The sequence below is a fragment of the Acanthopagrus latus genome, chromosome 23 (genome assembly GCF_904848185.1).
Source record: "Acanthopagrus latus isolate v.2019 chromosome 23, fAcaLat1.1, whole genome shotgun sequence".
NCBI classification, from domain to species: Eukaryota; Metazoa; Chordata; class Actinopteri; order Spariformes; family Sparidae; genus Acanthopagrus; species Acanthopagrus latus.
The window spans coordinates 3,285,167-3,305,523 of NC_051061.1; the positions used below are offsets into that span (position 1 = coordinate 3,285,167).

Below are 20,357 nucleotides of genomic sequence, written 5' to 3' on the forward strand. Positions count from 1 at the left end.
AACCTGCTGGAAAGGTTTTTGTGCCAGCTTTAGTAAAATGTGGGTTACAATGGTTGTTCAGTATGCCAGCTTACACAGACTTTACCTTTGCGGGTTTTATTTAGCTTTCATTGTGTAACAAAATAATTAAACTGATGAGTAATGGTGATTATATGGGTAAATTAATACATACATAAGTCTGATTATTTTGGCCTTCACAATTTTAACAACTTGCAAATTCATTTTTGCAAGTTGTTGTTCCTCTATGAAAGCGTCATCTGACGTCCTGCTTTACTCCTGTCATAGTTACTGTGGCCACTACAGGGCTTTTTCACTTGAACGTAAACATTTTTGGGCACTTACTGAAATGACTGAGGACAGTGTTGGGAAGACAGTCTCAAAACGGTATAGTAAATACATTGAAATAGCTGTTATGGTAGCCTAATGTTCAAGTGTGTATGGTATTTGCGTGCGTGAGTGTGTGTGTGTTTGCATGGTGGGCATGAGTTATTCAAACAGATCAGATTTTGTAACAGCAGCATCAGATGGACTTTGTCGGCTGGGCACACCGACACTTAACAAGAAGCCTGGCAGAGTGTATTAGTGCTGCATAGCTCTCAGCAGGAAGATGAGCCCCACCAAGGTACCTGAGTACATGTCTGTCTATCTGTCACGTCTGGTGTTAAGTTGTTGGATGTCTGTCTGAGTTATATTTTCTTGTTCTTCTTGTTACAGATATGTTCTGCTTTTGTTATCGTAACAGTGTTGTGTGTGACCAGACCGGTTGTGGCAGGACCATCGGAGCTGGTGAGCGAACTGACCTTTGACCGAAAGCCATAAACTGAGCCGGCTCAACATAACCAACTGTCTCCTCACTCTCTCCACAGGTATCACGCCAGACAGCAGCCAGACAACAGGGTATGTAGTGTTTCTATATATCTGCATGTGGGTGTGAGATAAGGAGCTCAGGTATTATACTATATATATGTTAAGTATGAATGTATGTGCATGTTGTTTGCATATGTGCACGTGTTAAGTAGAAACTAAATCAAATGTACATTTTATTTGTTGATAGACATGCAAATCAGCTGGAACATTATTTCACTTGTTTAAAGGAGCAATTTCCGACATACGGTCAGAATTTTTTGTTTAAAACATTCAAAAAAATGAACAAATATTATCAACCGAGTGTAAAGAAGCAACAGTTTTGATGTCAAACATGTCTATGTCTACTGAAGCTAGCATGCCCGCCAGCTAGCCCCGGCCTGTCTTGTCTTGTAATACCACTTTTTGTCACGAGACATTATAGTCTGATAGCCCATTTCAGCTGGGAGAAGATTTTACTACTTAGTCTAATCAGTAAACAAAATAATCTAACAAAATATCGAAAAAGGCAACATTTTTACATTATTAAAGAGGCAAATACAACTGTGGACCATCTGAGGTCCAGTTTCTCTCTTTTAAACTTAAACAAGGTTCGTCCAAGAGCATAAATCCTCTATCACCGGGGTAAGATCTGAACATATTCTAGCTCTGCACAATCTTTTCACTTCTGCTGATGTCCTAAATGCCTACTGTGTCTTCTCATACCTGGAGTCATGGTCCTAGTCAGAGCTGCTGTAAATGACCTCTGCACAATATCCACCTCCACTTCAAACTGGCATCCATTGGTTTAAGAGGCTGCGTTCAGTCCCAGTCATCCAGCCATGTTCACTGAAAGGCCAGTTAAGTGAGCCTGACTGCCCACCACGACTCGCCTTTCATCTAACGTTGCGATACGTGTGGACTCCAGTCAGCTAATACGTCCACTTAACTCCACAGCTTACTTGGCTACTTGCTAACGACAGCTAGCATGGCAGCTACTCGCTACAGCCAAAGATAGCTACAGCAAAGAGTAGCAAATCCAATACAGTGGTTATGCTGCCCCTTATATTTTTGAAGCTACCTTCAAATTTTGGTCATTTCATGCAAATTGCACCTTTGACATCTGTGTCCCAGGGGGAGCTGTTCTTTTCTTTGCATCCTACCAGGGTAGTCTCAGAGAGATCGAGTTCAACCCGATTATCTTTAACGAAGTGGTGGTTAACCAGGGCTCCGCCTACAGCAATGACACTGGCGTGTTCACCGCGCCAGTCGCTGGCATCTACCAGTTTGTGTTTGCTGCACAGCTCTGCCGCGGAAACCACAACAATCTGTGGCACTTCATGATCAAGGGGGACCAGAGGATGGTATGCCACGCTCAGGTACACAAGCTATTGCAGGACCGCATTTGTGTATGTGGATAAGAGATGCTCCCTTGCTCACCACTACTGTTTTGAGAGTTATCAACACAGAACAGCTCCATTTCTTGCTCTTAATCAGTCCTTCGCCTATTTTCCAATGCAGCCAATACAAGTCCCTCCTCTTCAAAAAGGAAAAACAAACAAGCATTCAAACCTGATTTGAATGACAAATACCAATGCCATAGAGAAGTCATACATACATTTGATATTCTATAGCCCATGAAACTGGTTGAATTCACTTATTTTGTTATCCTTATGTTTCATGTTCTGTGTTTCCTGTTTTATTTTATGAGTCACACAATTTCTTGTTTCAGGTTGTGTTTTCCACCTGTGTACCTGCTCAGCCCTAATGTGTCACACCTGCATGTCATTGTCTCCCCTCTAGAGTATTTCTAAGTAGTCTCTCTGAGTTTTTCCCTTGTGTGAGATTGTTCCTGCTTAGTCAGTCTTACTTACCTGACCTCAGCCTGTCCTTCTGCCATTATTTGACACCTTCGTTGCTATGCTCGAATTAACTTACTGTGGTTTTAAATGCAATTGTGTATCAAGTCTGCTTCTTGAGTCCTAGTCTTTGGTTCAGCATTGACATTGCCAAGCGGATTTACAAAACAGTGTGCCTAAGAATGCATACCCTCCACTCCTGCCCCCCCCAGGTGTCCGGAGGTGACACAACCCTCAGCACTTGCTACCTCATGGATGAACTGAAGAAAGGTGACCAGGTTTGGATGAGGCAGATCGTGGGAAGTTGCGCCTGGGCTAGCACCATCTCCAAAACCATCACCTTCTCCGGTGTCCTGCTGGCAAGTGAGGGTGTGTCCACGCTCGGAGGGAGATATGGCAGCTCCTGTCCACTGCCCAGCCTCGGCCGCACTAAGAGCATAGCGTCTGTCTCTGCAGGCCAGAGTGCTACTTTGTCTACTGTGGCCATCACCATGCTGCTCTGCCTCAACCTCTTGGATTAATCACGGAAAGGTCCATACCTGTATTATATATGTATTGTACGATTGTACTGTTATTCTTATGCTTCTTCAACAATTTTTTGGACCAAATCTATAGGTTGAACAGAACTGACAATGTCCAAGTTCAATTTATTTGTATTGTATGGATTAGAAAGTAGTCTCTCTGTTACCTTGCTACAGCTAACTAAACAATGATTAACAGGTGGGAACCATAATGACAAATAAACCCAATTTCTTCATAATATTGCATTTTTCAACATGCCAAGATGGTCAGTAGGAAAAAGAAAACACTCGCTCACTAGAGGTGTACATGCACAAGTATTACCGTTTGCATCAGATGAGGCACAAACTGACAGTCTGTCACAAAAGAATACTGTATGATGTTACACTGAGCAGGTATCACAAGAACTAACAAGACCTAACAGAACAAGGATCAAGACAGATGTAAAATAGTCTTCAGTGCACAGCAAGAGGATGTCTTGGTTGAGCCTGCTTCAAATATGAACTGCGGACAAAATGTAGAGAATCAGATCAGCATATTGTCCAAATTTGGTTGTTCAGACATGCAGCACACAACAGAAGACTGTCCATGTTAGATGTGTCCACAATATCAACAAAAGAGTCGAAAGAAATATACGGGCGAGAACAGAAGAGAACGAAGCAGCTTTTATGTTCACGTAGATTCTGATGTAGCAAGTGAAGCAGCAGCATTTTGGATCTGTGTGCAGCAGCATTGTGAGTGAGCCATAGAGAAGCCTGACAGACCGAGCTGGGAAATATTCCGGGCATGTGTTTTGCAGAACATCAAGCCATTATCTCAAGTCCCGCTGTATGTATGAGCAGGTGTTACAGCTGATTAAACCTGCACTAACACGGAAGATTACACATTATCAAAAGGCCCACATGCTTGCACTGAATTCACTCTGGAGTCTATTCATGTGGCTCACCCAGACTCAGGACACAGGAGCTGGTAAGGTAAAGTCTGGGGTCTCATTCTTACCAGTGTTGGCTGGTAATGTTTTCCCCTTGTGAATCTTAAAACTAATCAAGTGATAAGAAGTGCCCGTCTAAAGATCTATGACGTGGGTGTACGCACACTGTTTATATCAGGAGCCCCGTAATTTCACAGAATGGGGTGAGTGTGGATGGAAAAATGAAGAGTCAACCTCTTTTTACTGGTTGTTCACACACTCTCGCCAGCAGTTTATGGCCGCTTTGTCAGATGTTTATATGACTGATTTAACTGATTTCCTTAATTTCTTGGCCATGTCAGAAACATTCAGGTTTATGGAGGAGATGGCTGAAATATTAAACTTGCTTAATGCTGGCTGATGTTTTTTTAGAATCGGAGGTTACTAATGAAGAGTTGACCCCACAGAATGAAATGAACAACCTGATGATTTTGAGGAAAAATTGTGCTGCATGGGCAGTATAATATATAAATGCTTTGTCAAAAACAAATGGTATTAAGTTAATGTTTTGTCTATGGTGCATTACACTGGCTGTCCGCGAGATGGAGACATCTCAATGACAATGACTGACGAAACCATACATTCTTTGTGCTCCTTTTTGCATTTGGTCCAACTCTCTGTCACCCGTCGACAACCAAACATGTTCTCATACTGTATGTCAGGTGAAATACAGCCCCCTTGCACACTGAATGAATTACAGGACCACACTATGAAATATCACAAGCAGCATATGTAGAGCCTGTCTATCACTACTGGCAAGATGATGCCTTTGTTCAAAACAACAAACAACAAAGAAATTTTAGCAATTTGTCAGTTAAATTTCTTTTTAGGAAAAGAATGAATTAGGCCCAGGGAAAATACCAAGGATGGGACCTAGGTGTCCTCAATGGTAGCTATGGGCCTGGCTAAAAAAGCTAAATCTAATCTCAAGTTCCACACTGAGGCCAAATTGAACATTAATTAGCACCTGGTTTGTGATCAGGCTCCTCTCGTCAGGTGTCAAAATTGCAACTTGCTGGAGTTGCTGTGTACATCAGGCTTTTAATTTTGTTTCTTTTCTGCAGAGAGAAGACTTAAAAACTACATGACATCATCTTCTACAGGTTTATATAATTCATATCACACCTGTCACAATCCGATTTTCACTGCACAATTATTGTGAGCAATCAAGCACACGATAAATATATTATGGAGATAGCTATAGAAATTTGAAAAAGTGAAAAGCAATCAAATCTATCTTTAAATGTGTTTACCGTGTGTTTGTTCACTTTCTTTAGTAAATAAAATGTAATAGATAACATGAGTAGTATTTCAGTCTCAGGTTTTTCAGGCACAGAGTCACAGAACAGCGCTGGAAGTGGCTGGTATAAAACACACAGACAGAGAGATGGAGGCTAAGTACTGCCTGGCTGGGCTAAAGACACAAACAGAATGGAGAGAGACTGACAACAAGCTAGCACATCAGCTTAACATTACTGTTACTGACCACAAGTTTGACTGACAGCTATCCTGTCCTGTTAGTCTTCATTATCTTTTTTTATTTCCATGACCAGAAGATATAGCTAGTTTCACCTCACTGAAGTTGTAAACATTTCCACAGTGTTGATACAGGGGGAGGCAGTGTAATTTGCAGGGCCTTGTGCTGGAGTGTGTGTGTGTGTGTGTGTGTGTGTGTATGTGTATGAAATTCAACATTTTTGAATCAATATCACACTATGATGTGGCAAGTTAGACTATGGCGGGCCACCAGAGTCCTCTTTATTAATACGAAACACTGCTGTCCATTAAGGAAGCACAAGTGATTCCACTGTCCAGTGGAGAGGCAAAAGCAAGACAAGTGGAGGCCACAAACAACTGCACTCTCCTTTTCCATGTGACTGACTCTTCTCTAGTTTTGTTTTCTGTGTTCAGTACTGATAGCATGAGACAGTACCTGCAGCCCAGTCAGGTTGCACAGGTAGTACAGTGCCTCCAGGATGGCACATCCATATGTGCAGCCGCAAGAAGAAGAAGAATATTGATACTAATCAATTGCCATTGATCATCATTCTCATGTAATTAGAGTTGTCAACAGGCCTGAAAATTACAACCGACCCGCAGGTTTTTAAGCCCAAACACAAAACAGCGCGACACACCCGCATGAATTGTCTGCCGCCCCACCCCCTGTTAACTTGGGCCGAGCCCGCGGGTCCGGTCGGGTTTGTCGGGCCGGCCTGACCCGTTGAGTCTCAATTAAACACGGTTCACCATGTGACACGGTGAACCGTGTTTAATCAAAGACGGAGACGGTACATTTCTCAGAAAATAAACTCACACCATACAAGTTGGATGGTCAAGACTGGAAAACTGTGACAGAATTGATTCAAAAGAAACCGTCTGCAGTGATGGAATGTAACCAAGTACATTACTTAAGTGCAGTTTTAGGGGATGCAAATATTGCACTTTGTACTGTAGACTTTTACTCAGGTACTATTCATATGGAAAACTTTAGTCAGATTTTAACATGATACTGACTTTCAGGTTCATTATGTTTGAGTGGAATCTGAACAGTAACACTGCAACACTGACACCAACAGGCATTACCACTGGGCTGAAGATGACTTTGACGTGCAGAACTGGTGTTCTGATGTTGAGAGACCAGTCTGCCAATGATGCTTACGTCGGTTCACCATGACTATTTTATATGGCCACTCTGGACACTAAATCAACCTCCAGTGCCTTTTATAGCCCCCAGACAAACATTTGTACTCGAGAACTTCTTCCACTTTATTTATGTGAGTTTTGAATTTGACTGCTCATCCAAGTTACAGCCCCACAACTGAGCTGGAGCAGATCTACAAGAAAACACAAGCATTTTTCATAACTCGGATACACATGGCTCTCCAGGAGTTAAACCACTGAAGAAACAAATGTAATGTCAGGCAAAATACACTGAGTAGTGAGCAGTTCAGTTGCACCGTACAGAAGGATCAGAAAATGTCCCTTTGTTAGAAACGAGCATGCTTAAGCCTTGTAATGAATTGAGCCTCTTTAACCTTTTGCACATCAGACACTTTGACAGGCACAGGAACAGAAGCTACGGCTCTATTACGTGTCCCAGTGAGTCATGACTTCATCAAAAGTAGAACAAAAAGTTCAAATTAATATCAGATTTACATCAAGGTCACTACATCATTCACTAACTGAAAAGATCCATCAAGACCAAAGCACTTTTTTATGCAGAACAGCTGATTTCAGAACATAACTTACTGCAATATTGTGTTATTTAATGTTACTATGTCAGAATCCCTGGTGTTACAGCTGGTGAAATGAGGCTGATTGTTACCACTCGATGTTCTGCTGGGTGTTTTAATCCATAAAAATACATCAATCGGTTATCAGTTATCATGACACAGAGCAGTGCAGTAACATGACCTGTAAGAACTTTATGAATACACACTTTTCACATACACACACACACACACACACACACACACACGAAGCAATATGCAACACTTCACACCTGTTTTTCTGAGTGACAAACTGTGTTGCAACACTGCCCCCATGAGGCGGGATGTGTATACAACTAAAAGAAACATGAATGGGCTCTTCTCTGAGTATTTTATTAATATCGTAAAACTGACAATGTGCATTTCCACAAATTATTAATAATTAAGTAAACAATATAAAGAATTGTGTTTCAAACACCACCTGGTGATTCTTTTTGTTATTTTGTGTGTAAAATAAATGTATTCTCCCTGACTGTTAAGGTCACGACGTCATGTTTCTACAGCCCCAGACGCGTTTATGTTGAACTGACACATCTGTAACTATGGCTGATTTGTTTTGGTTCGATTTTATGGCGATGTAAAAAACGACGTTATTATTTAAATGTCCCGGTTTAGGTCGCACTGAAACAACAAACGAAGAATGTCGGCTCCATATTGTGAGCAGTTATTAATGCACATTGTTATATTAATGAGGCTTTACAACCGACTTCGCGTGAACGTTACTTTACTGTTCGTCTGTTCAACTCACGGCCATAACACACAGTAGCCGCACTTGTTGTTGTACTTCCGTATAACGTCATTCCTCTACGGGTACCTCCGAGGCTCATAAACGCTTAACATTGCACACGTGACGTTCACAGCATTTGTGGAATTAGTTCTTAAACAGAATGTTCAGTTATTTTTCTTCGATTGTGATGACGTCACCAGAGATGAAAAGCATGTCCGACGTCACTCCTCTGGAAGTTTACAGGAGCCTGACATGTTTCACATGTATTTGATCTGGTGAACTTACTTAGTCTGCCAGTTTATTATACAAGTCTGACACAGTTAGTTATCATTTCAGCTGATCATTTTAATCAAGATGTCATCTGAAGGATTTTCTTTGTCTAAAGACACATCTCCTGGTCAGGACCACTCAGTCTTTTCAATAGAATCGAGGGGTCTCTCTGATTCAGACACTAAAGGTGAACCTGAATCACAGGAGTCACAGACACTTCATATGTCTGAGATGCCCAGCAGAACCTCCGGTGATCTGAGCGATTTCGGCGAGCACTTGCAGGGGTTGTTCAGATCAAAAGTGACGATGTTTGGGTCGCTGTCACAAGACAGATCGGCTGGAAACACCTTGCTCAGATCTAATGCACAGATTCTGCGTAAGCGGGTAGAAATACCCACTGCTGTGGGGGGCTCTCCTAAGCAGCAGCATGTCAGCATCGCCAGCGAGCTGTCTCAGTGTGACTCTCTTACAGAGACACAAGACCAGCAGAACCTGCAAACGGATCTGCAAGCTCTTCAGTGCCCACTGAATGCGGCCGAGCAACACATCTTTGATAAAGATGGCTGTAGGAGGAGGCAGGAGGAGGAGGTCTTTGCTGACGTTGAGACTTTCAGACAGCAATGCTCACTTTTCACTGAAAAGTGTTTCAACCTCACCGCTGAATGGGACCACCTTAAAGCTCTCAGGGAGGAACAGCGCTCAGAGGTCAACCAGCTGAGAGAAGCATTGCTTAGTCTTCAGCACAATGAGCAGATTCTGACTCAGGACATCAACAGTCTCACTGCTGAGGGGGTCCGATATAAGAGTCAGATTCAGACAAACCAAGCGGAGATCGAGCTGCTAAAAAGGATGGCCCGGAACGAGAATGAAAATCATTTGGCAGCAAGGCAGCAACTCGAGTCTCTGATCGACAGCAAAGAAGGAGAGATTCAAAGACTGAGAGTGGCACTGCAGGGTCTTCATGACAAAGAGGAGCGTCTGAATGAGGACGTCCACAATCTCACTGCTGAGTCGGTCCAACTTAAACATCTAAATGAGACCAACCAGGCAGAGATTAAACAGCTGAAGGCCACAGTGCGTGCTCTGAAGGACAGTGAAGACTGTTTAAAGCAGCAGCATGTCGGCATCTCCAACGAGCTGTCTCAACTTGAGTCTCTGACAGAGAAACAAATCCAACAGAACAAAGACCTGAAAACAGCCGTGCGAGATCTTCAGTGCCTACTGGATGAGGCTGAGCAGCAAATCTTTGATAAAGATGAGCTCATAAAAAAGCAAGGCTGTGAAATCGAGTACAGTCAGCAACTGGTGGAGGAGCTCAACACTCAAAGAACTGATATGAACCAATCCATCCGTGAGCTTAAAGACCAGCTCGAGGCGAAGCAGGAGGAGGAGGTCTTGGCTGGAGTTGAGAAGTTCAATCAGCATTGTTCAATTTGGGGTGAAAAGTGTGATGACCTCACAGCTGAAAGGGACCAACTTCTATCTGTCAGGGAGCAACACCAGACAGAGATCGATCAGCTGAGAGTGCTCACAGAAAAGCAAGGCCGCGAAATTTTGAACAGCCAGCAACTGGTCGAGGCGCTCTACACCGAAAGAACTGAGCTGAACCAATCCATCTGTGATCTTAAAAAACAACTAGAGATGAGGCAGAAGGAGGAGGTATCGGCTGGTGTTGCGAATTTCAGTCAGCAAAGTGGGCTTTTGGCTGAAAATACAGAAAAACCAGACTCACCTGAGAAGCTGAGAGATGGCGACCTCCCTGAGAGTCCAGCTGCAGAACCCCCAGCTGCTGAGGGTCAGACCAGAGGTTTCTGGCGCCGCTGTGCTGAACGCCTTCGGAAAATATGTGTGAGCGTTTGCCACACCGTTGCAAACGTACTCATTTCTGGAGGTGTCCGAGTCTACACATTTTTCATGGACCGTTAGTGCACCTACTGCACACTAGAGTCTGGAGTTCCTTGTCCCATTTAGACAGGACTAACTGACTCTGACCAGATGTGGGTCTGACAGGGTCTCCTGACCATGTCCTCTGGGGTTTAATATGGGTTTTCTCCGGGTGCTCCGGTTCCCCCACTAGCATTCGCTTTAAAAAAAAAAAATACAGAGAACAATGTGGAGAATTGAAGAGTTGGACAGCTGGACCCCCCCCAGCTGTCTGTGGAGGGGTATCTTTGATCGACATCGTTCCCTGGGTTTTAACACGGGTTTTCTCTGGGTGCTCCGGTTCCCCCACTAGCATTAGCTTATAAAAAAATACACAGAGAACAATGTGGAGAATTGAACAGTTGGATAGTTGGACCCCCCAGCTGCTCCCCCTCTTAACTGGGGTCCCATAGATCTTTCATGCTGCATGATGGGACCTCTGCTCCTCCGTCTACAATCTACCAGCATCTCCTTGGTCCCGGTGATGTTCAGGTCCAGGTTGTTGGTCTTGCACCATGATGCCAGCAACTCACCACTGTGTCATCCTGTGTCAGACTTTTACAGTTGCTTCGCTTCGGTGGTGTTTCAGGGATGGAAGTCCAGGGATTCCTCTTGGCCCTGGTTATAACAGATGGTTTGACCAGCAACCCACAAGTCTCCCTAATGACTCTGGAACTCAGACTTAGGGACTTTCAGATACATTTTAAAAATGGACCATCACAGTGTTGTGATGGTTTGGTATGTGTGTGTGTGTGTGTGTGTGTGTGTGTGTGTGTGTGTGTGTGTGTGTGTGTGTGTGTGTGTGTGTAGGTGTGTGTGTGTGTGTGTGTGTGTATATGTGTGTGTGTGTGTGGGTAGGTGGGTGTGTGTGTATGTGTGGGTAGGTGTGTGTGTGTGGGTAGGTGTGTGTGTGTGTGTGTGTGTGTGTGGGTAGGTGGGTGTGTGTGTGTGTGTGGGTAGGTGTGTGTGTGTGTGTGTGTGTGTGTGTGTGTGTGTGTGTGTGTGTGTGTGTGTGTGTCATCTACGTCAGCTGGCTGACTGGTACCCTCATCGCTGAGAGCAAACAAAACCCGCACAGCGAAGCCCCCCGTTTGCTTAACACTTCAATCATAGCACTTTTGCACTTAAATAGGTCATGTTGAATTTGAGCTCCTGTCAGGTTTTGTTAAATAGTCATTATATAGTAACACCAGAGTTTAGAGCAGCACTTGAAGAGGCAGCGATGTAAAGAACAGAGAAGCTTCGTGACTGATGAATCATGATCTGTCCCATTTTACCTTTTTGTGAATGTGCAACATGTGTCATCATTAATACAGTAGAGCTCACAGAGGGAGAACTGTGTGTGATCAGCCATCTTGTTTTTACATTTCTGCTGTCGTGTAATAAATGTGTCCGCTCATCCTTGATGTAAAAGTGTGGGAGGTAGAGGACGTCCCAAAGCTTTCCTCCCAGAGTCCACTGCAAGCTTAATGTGCAGAGTCAGTGCTGACGACATCATTTCATTGACTAAATATAGAGACTGGACTGATTTTACATTTGTTTGACAGAGAATGGATGAATTCAATTCTCTTCTAAACAAAAACCATGATCTCTTCTGTAGTTATTCTTGTTCTTAAACATAACCAGAACTAAAATATTGCTGTCCTTGCATTAACAAATATCATATCATAATAATATCATATCTGTGGTTTGCAGAAACATATAATGCAATTTTCAGTTGTTTTGTTACATTTTTCCTGTCAGTCGTTTCCAGAAGTTCCAGAAATGTTTCGTGGACCATGAAACTTCACCCGACTTTCCATCAGCTTTGGGGGGGAGGAGATGAAGACTGGGTTTGACTCTTTTGGGGGAACTGCTCCTTTAAAAGGACATTGCTAATAGGGGGTTCTGACTTTTTTCTAATATCACCTGCTGACGTTACTAATGAATTGAATTGATTTGATCCAATGAATTCAGAACCTCCAGCTGCTGAGGGTCAGACCAGAGGTTTCTGGCGCCCCTGTGCTGAACGCCTTCGGAAAATATGTGTGAGCGTTTGCCACACCGTTGCAAACGTACTCATTTCTGGAGGTGTCCGAGTCTACACATTTTTCATGGACCGTTAGTGCACCTACTGCACACTAGAGTCTGGAGTTCCTTGTCCCATTTAGACAGGACTAACTGACTCTGACCAGATGTGGGTCTGACAGGGTCTCCTGACCATGTCCTCTGGGGTTTAATATGGGTTTTCTCCGGGTGCTCCGGTTCCCCCACTAGCATTCGCTTTAAAAAAAAAAAATACAGAGAACAATGTGGAGAATTGAAGAGTTGGACAGCTGGACCCCCCCCAGCTGTCTGTGGAGGGGTATCTTTGATCGACATCGTTCCCTGGGTTTTAACACGGGTTTTCTCTGGGTGCTCCGGTTCCCCCACTAGCATTAGCTTATAAAAAAATACACAGAGAACAATGTGGAGAATTGAACAGTTGGATAGTTGGACCCCCCAGCTGCTCCCCCTCTTAACTGGGGTCCCATAGATCTTTCATGCTGCATGATGGGACCTCTGCTCCTCCGTCTACAATCTACCAGCATCTCCTTGGTCCCGGTGATGTTCAGGTCCAGGTTGTTGGTCTTGCACCATGATGCCAGCAACTCACCACTGTGTCATCCTGTGTCAGACTTTTACAATTGCTTCGCTTCGGTGGTGTTTCGGGGATGGAAGTCCAGGGATTCCTCTTGGCCCTGGTTATAACAGATGGTTTGACCAGCAACCCACAAGTCTCCCTAATGACTCTGGAACTCAGACTTAGGGACTTTCAGAAACATTTTAAAAATGGACCATCACAGTGTTGTGATGGTTTGGTATGTGTGTGTGTGTGTGTGTGTGTGTGTGGGTAGGTGTGTGTGTGTGTGTGTGTGTGTGTGTGTATGTGTGTGTGTGGGTAGGTGGGTGTGTGTGTGTGTGTGTGGGTAGGTGTGTGTGTGTGTGTGTGTCATCTACGTCAGCTGGCTGACTGGTACCCTCATCGCTGAGAGCAAACAAAACCCGCACAGCGAAGCCCCCCGTTTGCTTAACACTTCAATCATAGCACTTTTGCACTTAAATAGGTCATGTTGAATTTGAGCTCCTGTCAGGTTTTGTTAAATAGTCATCATATAGTAACACCAGAGTTTAGAGCAGCACTTGAAGAGGCAGCGATGTAAAGAACAGAGAAGCTTCGTGACTGATGAATCATGATCTGTCCCATTTTACCTTTTTGTGAATGTGCAACATGTGTCATCATTAATACAGTAGAGCTCACAGAGGGAGAACTGTGTGTGATCAGCCATCTTGTTTTTACATTTCTGCTGTCGTGTAATAAATGTGTCCGCTCATCCTTGATGTAAAAGTGTGGGAGGTAGAGGACGTCCCAAAGCTTTCCTCCCAGAGTCCACTGCAAGCTTAATGTGCAGAGTCAGTGCTGACGACATCATTTCATTGACTAAATATAGAGACTGGACTGATTTTACATTTGTTTGACAGAGAATGGATGAATTCAATTCTCTTCTAAACAAAAACCATGATCTCTTCTGTAGTTATTCTTGTTCTTAAACATAACCAGAACTAAAATATTGCTGTCCTTGCATTAACAAATATCATATCATAATAATATCATATCTGTGGTTTGCAGAAACATATAATGCAATTTTCAGTTGTTTTGTTACATTTTTCCTGTCAGTCGTTTCCAGAAGTTCCAGAAATGTTTCGTGGACCATGAAACTTCACCCGACTTTCCATCAGCTTTGGGGGGGAGGAGATGAAGACTGGGTTTGACTCTTTTGGGGGAACTGCTCCTTTAAAAGGACATTGCTAATAGGGGGTTCTGACTTTTTTCTAATATCACCTGCTGACGTTACTAATGACCTGATCGATATAAAATAAAAAGAAAGAAAAAAAAAGAAAATACCTTCAAGGTGTCATCTTTTATTTGTACACTTTATTTGAATTGATTTGATCCAATGAATTTATTTAGGTTTTATTTATTTAGGTTTGTTAGGTTGACTTGGAAACATGTTACATGTGCAGGCTCTGATCTTCTGACACATCTGTCAGTCAAGCATTATATGAGACTCTACTTGTCTGTTTTAACCTGTCCATGATAATTCATGTGATTTGGCTCCAACTTTATCACAAATTTGACAAGAACACACATTCAATAGCACTCACAACATGCTGTTCCACTTGTGTGCTGTTGTACAAGTGAAAACAGTGAGACCACTTCCTGCAAGGTTTCCAGCAGAGGGTGCTCGGTGTCCAGACGCCTCTGTGCCTGGACTCACTGCAGTAAAACCCAGTGCCATGGCAGCTCACTTGTAAACCTATTACAGTTTTTTTGGATTGCATAAACACTAAAATCAAAAATCGTACACAATTATAAAAACCTTACACTCAAGGAGCAAACCTCTGGACCAGATTAGCACAACTGTAAGCACAATGTCAGCTTCACACTGTTTGCAAATGACTGCACACAGTAAATTGCAAAACACTGAACACACTTGTATACATCAGACACAGATGCATATCATGATGACACTTCCTTGCAAATTCCAAAGCACTGACTTTCAAGTGACCACACTCATTATCTAATTGGTTAAACACAACACTCAGGTGCACCAACACATGATTGCTTAATTGTAGACACACCAATCAGGTTCAAGCACTACAAAAAGGCAGCAGGTGAGTTCACCTGTCTTCTACCACAATGGAACGAGTAAGACGAGGGAGAGTAAGAATGAGAGGAGGAATTGAAAGAGAAGCAGAAGAAGGTGAAGGCAGAGGTAGAGGAAGACCGAAGCAGGAATACATGCCCTAAGAAGGAGAGGACCACATTTATCAAATGAAATTCAGGCAACATTAGTTGACCATGTGGTGAACCACAGACTGACGCTGAGGGAGACTGGACTGAGAGTTCAGCCAAATCTTAGCAGATATACAGTGGCGTCTGTGATCCGGACATTTCGACAAGAAAACAGGTAAAAACAAATCTTTCTACAAAAGTTATCAACTGCTTAGTATTTACCATATCAGCACTGTTCATACTGGCGCCTGTGAGATCCTATGTATTTCTTTCCACATAGGATTCGGGTTCGAGAGCAACAGGGAGGGAGGGGGCCTATTTTCACACAAGAACAAGAAAGAGCAATCATAAATATGGTTCTGGCCAATATGCAATAACTCACGGCGGTTCTTCCCTTGTTGCCTTGCTAATGAAGATATCGCCTGTGATGTCGACGAAATTCTCTGGCCTGATCCATCTCGCCAAAGAGATAATCCCTGCTGGATTTTCTTTTCTTATTATTTTTTTGATTGGGTGTGTATTTCATTTTATTTTTTTGGTGTTATGCACAGTGCTGTTGTAGCATGGACATCTTTTGTTGAAATGTTGACTGATTTAGATAAATAAATCACTCCTCAGCATTGGTCTTGTGTTGTATTTGGTGAATTTTTAGTATTGTATATTTGCTCTTTCTCTGTGTACTTCACTTACATTACTCAAATAACTGAGGAGTAGAATTGCTAATAGTGTTTTAGGTTAAGCGCAGCAGTGTGTAACTGGTTCAGACAGAATTAAGTCATATGAAATGTGTGTGTTTTCATATGGTAACAAAATATCATTTTTATAAAGTAGCGTGTAGTTTTTACAAGAGTGTTTCATTTTGCAAAGGATGTGAGGTGTTCTGCTAATTGTGTGTAGTGTTTTGAAAAAACGGGCCCTCTATTCGAAATTGTGTTTAAGCAATTGAAGAAAAACTGTAAGAGAGCTTTGCAGCTGAGATACAAAGTCTTACCTCCAGGAGACTTTGGCTTGACTTGATGAACTCACAGAGGATTTCTGATGTGCGTACATTCAGATCAGTCAGTATGAGATTACATACTAGGATACAAAAAAGAGCCAACCTTATTCCAGTAAAGTGACAAAAAGAAGATGTAATTACATTACAGACACATTTAGTAAAAAATGGGATTATAAACATGATTACGATTTTATAATTAGGAATGATATTCTAGTGTGTAACTATGCACGTGTGCATATATGACAACAATCGTCATTAAGATTACAGAGTGATCAAGTGACATTAATACTTTAATAATTAATAATTAATACTAGTAAGTAATTAGCCATGTAAATGTAGTGCTGTGTGTCATAATTTGCAGCAATTTACATGTATTAATCACTTTTATCGTCCATGTGTGAGCAGATTGTAATGTGATGTCTCTCTAAGTTGGCTAGTTTAGGCATTTAGTCATTTTTACCCATGTTAGTTTAGAAATGAATTCCACAAGCATAAAGAAAACGTTTCACTGAGCCCCTATAGTTCCACAAAATTGCACTTACGTACATTACATAAGTAAATGTTATGTCTACCTCTGGATACCACCTTGCTGTGTGCATATGTATGCTGATGTTACAGCCACAGTTTAATTTGTGCTTCAGCTGTGCAGACTGATGACATGTCTGTGTCTGCTCTACCATTCACCAGACATTTATAGCATTTATCTGACGTTCCCCAAAAGTGGTACATGTATTGCACAGCTTGAAACAGATTACAGATATTGTACAGTGAATACAGATTTCTGAATCTGCCTTTTCTCTGGATGACCGCCTAAGAGCATAACAGTAGATAAGAACAGAGCTATTGCAATGGGATCATACCAGCTGCAACCTCAAATCAGTATGAATGGTGCAATGGAACACATGACATGAACAAACACACCATCCACACAACTTTTAAGACCTGTACTGACATCATGTGTAGGATGTCAATATAGGCCTGCACAACAACAAACAAAAAAATCAAACTCACTTAAAACTCACTTCTCTCATGTCAGTGTTACACACTGATTTGATTGAGAACTCTACATGTAATAGAGCTAACATTACCTCCATCACCTCACAGTCCCTGTATTGACCGGTTGTACCACACTGTCCCTGTCAGTCAGCCTGCATCTCTGGCTGCTCCTCTCCTGCCCGCTGCTGCTGTCTTCACCTTCGACCTGCTGTTGCTGGATCATTACTGTCACAGAGGATGTGGAGGCTACAGCAGCCCCTCCAGCGAACAAGTCTGTGATTTTAGCACATTTTGCAGCATGCAGTGAGATTCTTCTCTTAGCATGCAACTTCTCCGCACCCAGTTTCTTTCTCTTTGGTTGCTCCATGTTGCCACTCCTCCCGCTTAACACTTTGAAACTAGCAGATGTTACAGGAGACAGTGCAGAGAAGGGGTGGGGCCGCTGTCGTACTACATCCTGATTGGTTCAGTCCACTGTGGTAGATTGAAAATGGACCAATGGGCGGCCCCCTCTAAATTGTGCCCTTAGAAAAAAAAAAAAGAGGAGGGCTTTCATTGGATTAGCCCAATGTCCTTCAAGAAAATCAACCAATGGGCCGTCGCAGTTGACAAAAATTTATAATAAACCTTTTAGATTAAATTATGACAGCCCAGCCCAAAAATGTGCGTCGCCCCACCGGTATTGCCCGGTACACCAGATGACCAGTCCATGCCTGGTTACCACAGCATCGTTCTGCAGGTAAGCTGCACTTTGTTTCCAGGGCTCCGAACAGGAGGAGTCTGATGGACCTCAATACTTGCACAGCCACCTGGATGCAAAATGAGGGTCAGTCTTTACTGTGTGGTCATCGACAGGGAGAATGTGAACCCTTCCAAAATATTCTTAACACAAGGCACTACCTGCAAGGCACCGAGGAAAAGAAAGCAGATCATTTTTTCTTCTTCCATACCGATTAGGATATAAAACTGATGTTAATATAGATAGATAGATAGATAGATAGATAGATAGATAGATAGATAGATAGATAGATACTTTATTGATCCCGGAGGAAATTCAAGCATCCAATAGCAATGACAAACATTGAACATACATTGAACATACATACAATATCAAAGAAACAGTAGAAATAAAAATATGGAATAAAAAATGTTATAAAAATGTTTTGTACAACTGTATAAAAATATAAAGTGATATTAAAAATATAAAGTGAGAGGTAAAGAGTATTAAGGGGACAGGGGACGGAGTACAATTAAATTAAATTGGGCTATAAAAGATGAGTGCTTTTGAGTGCATTTGTCCTTTGTCTATTGTGCTTCCTGACATCACTGCGAGCTGTTGTACAGTCTGATGGCCAGGGGGACGAAAGAGTTATTGTGTCTGTTGGTGGAGCAGGATTGAGACAGCAGTCTGCCACTGAACACACTCCTCTGCCTGCTGAAGGTGTTGTGCAGAGGGTGGTGGGTGTTGTCCAGTATGGACAGCAGTTTGTCCAGGGTCCTTCTCTCTGCCACAGTCACCAGGTCCGGTGCTGCTAACCACAGTGTCTGACATGCAGTCTTTCAGTCTGACGTACTGCGGTCTCTCTGTGAGGTAGTCTGTAATCCATCTCACCAGGTGTGATATGTCATTACTGTACTTATATAAACTGGTGGAGTTAAACCTGGGTTTTAGATATAGCTGATGATGTCTCATAACGTCATATGGAAACAACTGCTGCATACTGAGCTCCCTGTTGTCAGAAGGGAAAAGAGGAGGGTAAGTGACCTGAGCTGAACTCCAGCTCTCTTCAACCAAATCATTAGCTTTGACCTCTGGCTGTTATAGCCTGCTCATTTTCCCTTTTATAAAATGACAGTCCACAAAACGTTTTCAAAGTTTCGTCCTTGTTTTCCATAATTGGTCTAACATTTTGTGAAACTTATGACAAGCGCTTGTTTAGAGTGTGGCGTTCCATCATGTGGCCATCTATAAAGCAGCAAAAAGATTCAGTCGGACAAATAAATGTACTGTAGACTAAGATCAAATTGTACTATTTCTTATTCTTTGATGGAAACATCTTAGTTTTGTTTTGGCTGATGAGCATGCTAATCTCGATGGCAAACACGCTAAACATCGGTCTTGGTAGACATCAGCATGTTGTTTAATATTCCTCAACAGGATAAATCAATATATTGCTGAACTGATTTCAATGAAAATGTACATTTTGTGTTGAACCAAGATAACTGACGGTGTAGTGTACCTATTTTCTTTAGAACTGAGAGTTCTGCCTGATTGTTTCTTGTTCTGTTGTTATTCATTATCTTAGGAACCCTGCACATTACACATTTGCACAGGGACACTTATCATTATATTGCACATGTCACATACATACAAAAGTTTGCTCTAATAGTTTGTATTATATTTTCTATTCAAATTGTTATTTTATTCTTTTCAATATCTCTCTACTATTATCTCTTTTGGGACTTACTCTTGTGCTGCTTCTTATTTCCATCTGTACGGCTGTGTTCCTGCAAATTTCTCCCAAAAAAGGGGTTTAATAAATCTTATCTTATCTTATCTTATCTTATCTTATCTTATCTTATCTTATCTTATCTTATCTTATCTTATCTTATCTTATGAATCCTTGCTCTGAAACTTTGATGTGGATATGTGCCTGCTCTTCTTTGGCCTCCATATAATAATTCCTAATAGATCCTCTTTAATAGACACCATTTACATTGTGTTTAATGATGCTTCACTGCTGAACTGAGGAGAATTTGTTTAAACTCTGCCTGAAGGGAAAAAAAATCATGATGAGAACTCTCAGAAATTCCAAACAAATGCCAAGCAGCTTTTGTTCAAATGCACACACATCTCACATCAATGTGCAATGGCACAGAAGTACAAACCAGTGTCCACCAGTGTCAAGTCTTTCATAGTAAGAGGCCCGCTCTTTAACACAGTCTTAATGGCTGAAGACGTGTGCTGGGTCCAGTTGCCCCTGACCACTGTGTAACCAGCCAGGCTCATGGCCTCCCATGGATACCACCTGTACCAGTACATCAGTGTGTGACTTCATCTCTTGTGTGGCTGCAGTTCATCTCTGCAGTTTCAGACACATAGCTCCAAATTTTAGGGATGCTGGGTGACAAACTGGCTGTAAACTGTGGAAATATGAAAATAAAATG

At 42.3% G+C, this 20,357-nt stretch overlaps 2 protein-coding genes across 2 annotated transcripts; both read left to right on the forward strand.

Annotated features, from left to right (window-relative positions):
* Positions 1–512: 512 nt before the first annotated feature.
* On the forward strand, positions 513–4,743 carry LOC119013341 (complement C1q-like protein 4). Its single transcript, XM_037087773.1, has 5 exons — positions 513–622; positions 715–786; positions 867–897; positions 1,978–2,222; positions 2,915–4,743. The coding sequence occupies exons 1-5, from the start codon at positions 608–610 to the stop codon at positions 3,221–3,223; spliced, it is 672 nt and encodes a 223-aa protein (XP_036943668.1). The 5' UTR covers positions 513–607; the 3' UTR covers positions 3,224–4,743.
* Positions 4,744–8,469: 3,726 nt separating this feature from the next.
* On the forward strand, positions 8,470–14,304 carry LOC119014707 (centromere-associated protein E-like). Its single transcript, XM_037090114.1, has 2 exons — positions 8,470–10,237; positions 12,340–14,304. Exons 1-2 carry the CDS (start codon positions 8,542–8,544, stop codon positions 12,483–12,485), a joined length of 1,842 nt encoding a protein of 613 aa, XP_036946009.1. The 5' UTR covers positions 8,470–8,541; the 3' UTR covers positions 12,486–14,304.
* The last annotated feature ends 6,053 nt before the right edge of the window (positions 14,305–20,357 follow it).